Source organism: Panthera onca, chromosome D1 (genome assembly GCF_046562875.1).
Source record: "Panthera onca isolate mPanOnc1 chromosome D1, mPanOnc1 haplotype 2, whole genome shotgun sequence".
NCBI classification, from domain to species: Eukaryota; Metazoa; Chordata; class Mammalia; order Carnivora; family Felidae; genus Panthera; species Panthera onca.
The window spans coordinates 88130551-88140260 of NC_138348.1; the positions used below are offsets into that span (position 1 = coordinate 88130551).

At 48.9% G+C, this 9710-nt stretch overlaps 1 protein-coding gene across 1 annotated transcript in view; it reads right to left on the reverse strand.

Annotated features, from left to right (window-relative positions):
- The window catches only part of ADAMTS15 (ADAM metallopeptidase with thrombospondin type 1 motif 15), a 28013-nt gene extending 19432 nt beyond the window's left edge, over positions 1–8581 (reverse strand). Inside the window, exon 1 of the mRNA XM_060605248.3 lies at positions 6613–8581. Within this exon, the coding sequence (XP_060461231.1) occupies positions 6613–7569 (957 nt within the window). The 5' untranslated portion in view covers positions 7570–8581. The remainder of the gene's footprint in view (positions 1–6612) is intronic.
- Positions 8582–9710: the final 1129 nt, after the last annotated feature.

Below are 9710 nucleotides of genomic sequence, written 5' to 3' on the forward strand. Positions count from 1 at the left end.
CCAGTTCCATCCATGTCTATTGCAAATGGTGAGATTTCATTCTTTTTCATCACTGAGTAGTATTCCATTGTGTATATATACCACATCTTCTTTATCCATTCATCAGGTGATGGACATTTGGGCTCTTTCCATAATTTGGCTATTGTTGATAGTGCTGCTATAAACATTGGGGTTCACGTGCCCCTACAAATCAGCACTCCTTGCTTAAAGGAGTTTACAAGTCAGTGGGAATGTACTGAGTCCATAATTTTCACACAAAAACAGACATGTATTAAGTGTACTTACAAGTACAATGAGACAGAATGCTTTAAAACAGGGCCATCCCAAGTGTAAGTTCTGGCAAAGGATCTGTAGATAATTATTCAACAACAACAAACATACTGACAGACCACAAAGGTAGTGATAACAACAGGTGCCTATTCTGGAAAACCCAGTAACTTATCCTTGATAATGCCTTTAAGTTCAGTACCATTGTCATCATCATTATCCTTCTATGGATAAGGAAAGTGGAGTCCAGGTGGCTGATTCGTTCAATGACCATTGCTAAAAGTCAAGTGGCAGGACTGAAACTCAACTCTGCCTGACTCCAAGTCCATGTTCTTTCCATTGTGCCACACAGCCAAGACCAGGCATCAAGGCAAAGTGTGGGTAAGCACCATGAGTGGCACAAACATCTACCAAGAAGTTCAAAGACAGGATGAGAGCAAGACCAAAGGAGGGAGAAAACCTCATTTGCCTTCCTGTCTAAACCAGCGTTCAATAAAAAGAAAGAAGAAGATTCTGGTGCACATTCCTCCTGATGTTTATAGCAGCATTATCTACAAAAGCCAGATTATGGAAACAGCCCAAGTGCCCATCAACTGATGAATGGATAAAGAGGATGTGGTATATACATACAATGGAATATTACTCAGCCATCAAAAGGAATGAAATCTTGCCATTTATGACATGGTTGGAGCTAGAGAATATTATGCTAAGTGAAATAAGTCAGAAAAAGACAAATACCATATCATTTCACTCATATGTGGAATTTAAGAAACAAAACAAACAATCAAAAAGAGAGACACAAACCAAGAAACAGACTCTTAACTATAGAGAAAAAATAGATGGTTACCAGAGGGGAGATGTGTGGGGGGATGGGTTAAATAGGTGATGGTGATTAATGAGTGCACTCATGATGAGCACCAGGGGTTGTATGAAGTGCTGAATCACTAACTCATATACATGAAATTAATATTACACTCTATGTGAACAAACTGGAATTTAAATTTAAAAAAAAAGATTCTGGTGCACACTCCTTCCTCCAAACTTCCTCCCCCATCCTCCATTATTAATATAGGCTTCCTTATTTGGTATAAGTAAAAGAAGGAGGGAGAAGAACAATCACCTTCCAAGTCTGGGAGCAACCATATTCCACTCCTTCCTCTCCTATTCCCCTTCCTCCCTCCTCCCTCCTCCCTCCCAGAAGTAGTGTTCAGTTTCCATTCAGTGATAAAGATTTACAAACTCTTAAATACCAAAGCTACAGGTACCCCTCTTTGCTAATATCTTCCAAGGTCCAACTTCCAAAAGATTCTGACAAAACTATAACTCTCTTTATTGTATTAGGAGATATGTGTAAAATACATGTTATCATTTTATTACTTTTTTTTTAATGTTTTTTAACGTTTATTTATTTTTGAGACAGAGAGAGACGGAGCATGAACGGGGGAGGGTCAGAGAGAGAGGGAGACACAGAATCTGAAACAGGCTCCAGGCTCTGAGCCATCAGCACAGAGCCTGACGCAGGGCTTGAACTCACGAACCGCGAGATCATGACCTGAGCCGAAGTCGGACGCTTAACTGACTGAGCCACCCAGGCGCCCCTTATTACCTTTTTTTAATTGAACGCTAAATTTCACTGTCATATGGCAAGTCATTTATTATAGAAAGAACTAGCCTCTATCTCAACTGAGCCTCCAGAGTGCTGTTCCTCTCTACACAGTATAGAATACATGCATGTGCCCCCATAAAACATAGTACTACTCAAGGCCAAAACAAGGTAAGCACCAAGCTGGGGACTAAGAGGCAGAAAGGTGAGGACATGAATGAAGGAAACAGAAGAGAAGAGAACAATGGCAAGCAGCCTGCCCTGGAGAATCTCAAAAGAGGAGGAACAAGAGCATAGAAAAAATGGTGAGGGGAGGAGATGGGGAGGGAACGGCATACAGTCCTACTAAGTGCAACAGAATAGGGGCGCCCAGGTAGCTCAGTTGGTTGAACATACAGCTTCCACCCAGGTCATTATCTCATGGTTCATGAGTTTGAGCCCCACATGGGGCTCTGAGTTGACAGTGTGGAGTCTGCTTGGGAGTCTCTCTCTCTCTCTGCCCCTCCCCCACTCGTGCACTCTTACTCTCAAAATAAATAAATTTGAAAAATAATAATAAAAATAAAATAAGTGCAACAGAATAAATAAAGTAAATGAAGGAATACTCATGCAGAAAAACCACAAATGGCAAATCCTAAAAAACAAAGTCTGTTCAAAGGAGAAAATGTTACAAATAGCAAAACAGATGGTGGAATGGAGAAGAGGGACTCCTGCAACGCAGGAAACAAGTTTCCTTTCCCATCACCACCAGCTCCCAAGCCCAATACCTTCTTGCCACCTGTCCCTTGTCCCCTTCCCTCAGAGGGCCTTCCTGGCTCTAGCCACAAGAAGAACAATCCCCCACCGGACTTCCAACAGAGGGCTCATGCCTCCCCCATAGCACTTAACACACCCTTGTGTAATGAGCTATTTCCTTGTCAGGCTCCCAGATATCCAGTGAATTCCTGAGAGCTAGAGGCCATATCTTAATATCTGTACCCCCACAGCCCAGGACAGTACCTGGAAATAACAGCTGCTCAATAAGCACTTTTGAAATGTAGAATAAATTCACGAAAGCTAGTCTGCCACAAAGTTACCCAAATTGCAGAGGCATCGGAGGTTAAGGGAGAGCAGACCGAGAGAAATGCAGTCCTACTGAGCCCCAGCACCAAATACCTCATTCCTGCTGCCCAAGGCAACAAGAAGCCACTGAAACTTGTCTTCTCACGGAAATGAATGTCCACCCAGAAAGACTGGCTGTAATTCTCCACAGATCCTGGTTCCAATCCCGTGCTGACCTCACCCTGCTGTTATGAGTCTGGAGACTGATTGCTTTGCAGAATCAGATGTGCACTCCTTCTCCAAGACCGTGAACTGACTCTGAATCTTTAAGAAAACTCCTCAAATTGCCAAAATATTTGTTGTATGATAAATTCTTTTTTTCTCCTTTGTGCACAGCAAAGTCTCCTCCCTGGGTCATGTCTTTCCAGTGTTTTGATTTCAACACCCCACGCCCCTCCCTCTGCCCGCCAAGAGGACAGCAGCGTCTCCCCATAGCCTGGGCCCAGACTTGTTTTCATGCACAGCAACTCTGACAGTGGGTCAACGGGGGTGCTCCAGTGCCCATCAGTCCCAATGCTCCCACTGTTCCCCCTTCAGGTACCTGGCACCTGGAGCTCTACAGGTGCTGTTCTCGCCTCTTCCTCATAGGAGGAAGTACAGTCTGATGGAGACTGACCCTTCCCTGCTTCCTTCCTGTGTGCTATCAGAGTCACCAGCCATTTTTCAGAATTTTCTGGGGCAACCAAGGAATAGGTGACTCTAAAGATGTCTGACAGTTCAAGATCCATTATAGACCAAAGGTGATTAACAAAATAAGCACATTTCTAGAAACTTGTTATCCAAACAAACCATATACAATTCACCCTTGCACAATATGAGGGTTAGAGGCACTGACCCCCATTGCAGTCGAAAATCCACACATAACTTTTGGCTCCCTAAACACTTAACTACAAATACCCTAGCGCTGACCAAAACATACCAGTAACAGTCAATTAACACATGTTTTGTATGCTATATGTATTATACGCTGTACTCTTACAGTAGAGTAAGCTAGAGAAAAGAAATTGTTATTAAGAAAATCATAAAAGAAAATCCATTTATAGTCCTATACTGTATTGGAAAAAGTCCACCTGTAAGTAGACCCATGCAGTTCAAACCCATGTTCAAGGGTCAACTGTAAAGATAGATAGATAGATAGATAGATAGATAGATATAGATATAGATAGATAGATATGCAATCCTACTGCATATCCTATATATATATATATATATATATATATATATATATATATATATCTCCTCATTTTAGTTTGAAAAAGCATTGCTTACACCAACATTACAATAATCAGGGAAGTTCATACCCGACTTAAAGGATTACTGCTAAACCTTACAAAGTAAAACACAAGTTTCTCTTGCATTGGAGTGCAGCAGGAGACTCCTCCAGGTTCCCGGAGACCACATCTGCCTTCATCTACAAAGAGCAGCTGCAGGCTCGTGTTCTCACCACATACTGTACCTTCCCCAGGGGAATTCAGGAATGAGCAGTTCCTAAGACCCTGAGAATGCTGCAGGCCCTGAAGTCTGTGCTGGCAAGGAGGCGAGGCAGAGATGTTTACTCGAAAGCATTAAGCACATACCTGGATGTCGGTCCTGCCAACACAGCTTCCCCACTTTCTGGCTTCGCCCTCTAGAAGCCTAAGAGAAAGACAGCTTCCAAAATTCTCATCTTGCACATCACTGCTTCTGACCCAAGTGGCCATGCATCTTGTACCCATTATGCATGGTTAGCATAGCCCCTGGGTCTAGACACCACTGACAAACAGAAGCTGTCATGCTGCTTGATTGCTTCTTCTTTAAAACGCGAATCCTTCTGATGATGTGGCCCATACTCCCAGCAGGAGTCCTCTTTCTAGGGCTGGCTCCAAAAGTCAACCTAACCACAAAGCGGTGGAGACTGAGGTCTGTTACGTTAGAAGCACTGAGTGACCTCCACAGGGGCATCCCAGGTAGCAGATGGGCCAACAGCTGCTTTGCCCATTAAGATATCCTGTTCTTGGCCTTTGCTTTTTCCCCCCCAGCAATCTGACTGCCGAGTTGGTCTGTGTGCAGAGGTCGAAGCCACCTCCTCTGCAGTTTCCCCATGACTCAGACAGTGTGTGCAGGGGCTGGGCAGTGGCAGCTCTACAGACCTCAATTGGAAGAATGAGTGCAAGGAAACAGACTCAGGCCAAAGACCTCCCTAGAGGAACCAGGTGGTGGGAGGAGAAGGCTGGGAAAAGAGGAAGTTCAATTCCAGGAGGGGACAGGCGGTGCCAAATGGGTTAGTGTGGAAGACTTTAGCTCCAGCCCGGTGTGTGCCAGTGCAGCTCTGAGTGGCCTTTGGAAACAGTGGAGAGTGAGAGCCCCATGGGTAACCAAGGATTCTGTGCCATTCCCAGAATGACGTGGTTATGACAATAACAAAACAAGAGCATGGCACCAATTCAAGTTGCAACCCCCAAAATCAGAGGAAGTGGGTCACTTAGATGCCCCTCTTCCTCCCAGTCCCATGAATCTGAGAAATTTCAAGAATCCAAAATCTTCAACGTACCCAGTCACCACAATACCTGTGAATGTAAATTTGCATAAAGCCATAGCAAAGAGCAGAGGTGCTTCTGTGATCTGACCATCTTTCCATTCCCAACACTCAGTACCTTTCCAGTCCTGCACCTGGGGTCTCCAGATGCTCTTTACTAAGCTCACACCACCTGCACACTGCCAGGGGCAGAAACTGGAGCCCTATAGTCAAGTGTGGTCATCAGAAGTTTCAGTGAATCGGTGTCATAAGTAACCTCTGCTGCTCTGCTCCATAACACACATCAGGGCAAATGGGTCACCCTCGGCCAAGAAGGAAATGGGAAAATTGAGAGATTTTTCCCAACTCGGCTCCAAGTGCAACTCCACTTGAAACTCCAACCTCCAAACAGGTGCTTCAACTAGATGGCCTGCTCTGAATGGACTGGAATCCCCTCAAATAGAAGGCAGGCCCAGCACACAAGGGTACAGGAGAAGCAGCAAAGAAGGACGGAATGCTCCCAGTACTTGAGTCTGTCTTTTTCATTTCAACCCACAAAATATCCCAATTGATTCCCTTCGTCCCAATCCAGGTTTTCCAGGCCCAGGACAGAGGATAACTGAACATGTTACCCAGAAGAAATGTAGCCAGGCTCCGAACTGGAATGCTTGCATCACCTTCCAGTTTCACAAGAAGAGAATAGAAGCCTCAGAAGAGCTGTGTGGAAGGATTTAGACGCCCTGGTTGAATAGGGGCGGACCTTTCCCGACCCCTCCAACACCATCCTCAGAGCGCCTCCTATCTGCCTTGGAGATACACTGCGGCTCCGGGGCGGCAACTTCCTGGGTTCCGGCCCCTCCGCGCCTGATCTAGGAGGCGCTGATTGGCCACGCCAGGCCAACACCTTCTGAAGTTGCAGGCGCTCCTCCGACAGCCCACGTGCATCCAGATGCGCGTGAGCCGACGCTCCACCGAGCCTAGGAGCGGACTGTCCCTGTTAGAACCAAAGTGGGAGACGGGAGAGATCAACAAAATTTTAACCCGGGGTCACTTGCTTGGCACAAAGGGCATTTGGAGAGCTAAGGACGGTGACCCTAAGAAAATGGGGTTATCTGGGTCCAAAGAGGTGACAGATCATCTAACTCACCTGCCTGGTGAAGAGGATGGCTGTGTCCCAGTACTCTGGGTGTTTGTCACTCACTTTATTCAGCTTCTTCTGCCAGGCGCAGAAGTTGCGCAGCGTCAAGGCCGCATTGCCCGTGACCTTGGGCCCGGCGTCGCGGTCTCCAAGAAGTAGCACCTTGACCACAACGATGGTGATGGGGTTGAGGATGCTGGGATGGCGGTAGAGTCGCGCCGCTGTGGCCAGCAGCGTCAGCAAGTAATGCTCCAAGTCCGCGCCGTGGAACTTCACCATTGACTCGTCTGCCACCACCAGTGTCTCCACGAACCGCGGGATAGACACGAAGCGCTTGGCGCGCCCGGACCTGCGCCGGCTGCGACTCTCTCCTAAGCCGGTCCCTCGCGGCTTATAAGGGTCCAGCGCCCGCAGGATGGCGGGGTTCCAGCCTGAGGCCACCCCGCAGCGAGAGGTGGGATCTCCGGGTGGCCCGCCAGGGGCGCCCCGGCGCTGGAGGAGGTGTGCGCCCTGGCTGTTGCGCTGCACTGCCTGCGCGCTGGCGTTGGGGAGTGGGCTAATGACATACTCGGCGCCTCCGTAGCCAAAAGCTCCGCGTAGACCCCCGCACAGGCTCACAGCGGCGAAGGAGTCTGGTTCGGCGTTCACGTCCCCAGAGTAGAAGCAACGTCGCAAGTCTGCAGAGCTCCCGGTGAGTCCCGCGAGGGGGACGCCCAGATGCTCAGTGGCGAAGGCGGGCGCCAGGAACTGAGCATCTGGAGTTAAGTGTAGGTAAAAGTCTTCCTGAAATGCTGTGATCTGAAAAATGAGTCCCTGGTGCCCGGAGTCCTCGGGACCCCTCCGGTAGTAGTGGCGGCCATTGATGTCCGGGTCCAGTCGAATGGGAACCACCACCTCCTGCTCTGGTTCTGCCCCGCCAGCGGGTCCCCCGGCGAGAGCCAGGGTTAAGATGCCCAGCAGAAGCATGGCGCCGGGCAGCGCACTGCCGCACTCTCAGAAGGGCTCGGCGCGGCTCCCCGGCCGCCGGCGAGTCTCCTTGCAGCAGGCACACGGGAACCACCAACGCTCCGGGGCAGTCCGCAGCTCCCAGAAAGCAGAGCAAAGGGAGAGAGACTCCTCCCAGAGCAGTGAGCGTGCACCGAACAGCCCGCGCCTCCTACCTGTGCCTTTCCAAGCAAAGCGCGCCCTGGGAGCTTGAGTACAATCGCTGTCAAGTGCAAGGACAGAGATTTGCAGCCGAGAACTAGAGGGAGGTGCCGGGCCACTTCGAACCGCAGCCACTCGCTGCGCTGAGAGCCAGGAGCTGGGCGAGCCTATTAAAGGCCCCCTCCTCTTTGGACTGCCCAGTCAGCGCCCCTCCCTCTCTCCCCTCCCAGCCTCCCAAAGCTTGCAGCCCGAACCTCCCTCCAGGGGCCACCGGAGAACTCGGTCCCGCCTCCAGAGCGAAGAGCCACTTGGCGGGGAGGGAGTGGCGTTGAGCTGAGGCAGGAGGCGTGGGCTGGCTAGAGAAACCAACGCTTACAGTCTCGGTTCGCATTTTGCCCTCGCGTTATGCCCCAGTGCCCCCATACACCAGTTACTTCCGTCCCGATCGACATCTGTCTGCTCCCTGGGTCAAGGCCTTTATCTCAGGGCAGTTAGGGTCAGGAGCTGGGAATGAAGACTCACCGTTGACCCCTCCCCTCCCCTCCCCATCCTAGGCCCGCCTCACCCCTCCCGTTGCAACGTCCCTCCTGTTTCTTCATCACAGAGTCCCCTAAAAGACCCAGAACCAAGAATTGTCCCTGTAAATGTCATATCGTCAGAAGGACGAATTCCCAGGAACACGGAGAACCCTTCTCGAACCCGTGTAGGCCTACAGTCTGCCCTGAGGCAGTGGTGTGCTGGGTGGGCTGGTTCAGAGGTTAAATTTTCAGGGATTTTGCCAGGTGGCTGTTAAACACCACCGTTACTAAAAATTACACTATATAACTTACAATCATAAATTGTTTAATAACAAAGCCCGTCACTTCCTAATTATTTAACTGTAATCTATGCCCTTGAGCCTCCAGAACCACCAACCCTCCAGGACAGCCCACAGCTCCCAGAAAAGACAGCAAAGGAGGTGAAAGTATGATGGAAATATTAAATGCTACCTCATTCAGGGACATCACAATAAGAGCTGGAAACAGGTCCCGGGGGAGTATCTACACCACCAAATGGGCAACTGCTATCACCTAGGGCTTGGGGAAGGGAAGAGAACCAGTGGGCCAGCACCAATGCCTGGAGGGGATGTGCAGAAAGGGGTGGTTTTCCTGCCAGAGAGGGGCTAAGGGACTGGTGGGCAATAGGAATATCTGCCAGTACTTCCTTCGAGTTTCTCTCGTTAGATCCTTGACCAGGTACCACGTAGGACACTTGAAGGGAAGGCTGAGTGTGGGTCAGTGGGGACAAGACCATCAAGCCATGAGTTCCCATCTAGTTCCAACATAGTCTGGGGAGCCCTGTTTCAGGCACTGGTCCCCAAGATGCTCTGTACCTCTCCAAAAAATCCCCTTCTTTCTTCTGACAAGGAAAAAATGCAAGTAGAGGAAAGAAGGTCTTTGTAGTTTCTCCTAGTATCTAGAACATCTTGTCAGAATCAAAAGGCTCCAAGTGAGTTTCCAAGAGGAGAGGACAGGACAGGGGAGGATGCAGTGATTTGAAGCATGAAGTGGGGTGGTGCAGAAGAATTTTGGAATTTTCTTAGGGACATGGCTGCTCAAGTGAACAACTCTACTGCTAAAGGAAAGAGAATGCCAGGACCGGTCCATCAGTTAAGAGTACTTTTTGCCCATTACCTTCTCCCCACAAAAGACTCAGTCTTCCAAGAGCCCCCTGGCACCTTGGAGCAGGAAGCCTGCTCAGATACCCATATTTCTCCTGGGCCTCTCCTCAACTGAGATGCACAGGGCTGAAATTCATTATGTGAATGAGTAAGAGATGGGTGTTTATGCTCTATAAATGCAAGGGAGCATGTGCATATGGCAGGAATGTATATGAGAGCAAGGAGATTCAAATTTACAAAGCCCTTGTGTGTTTGAGTGTTTCAAGAGGGCCTATAATTAAAGGAAAACTCAGACAGACCA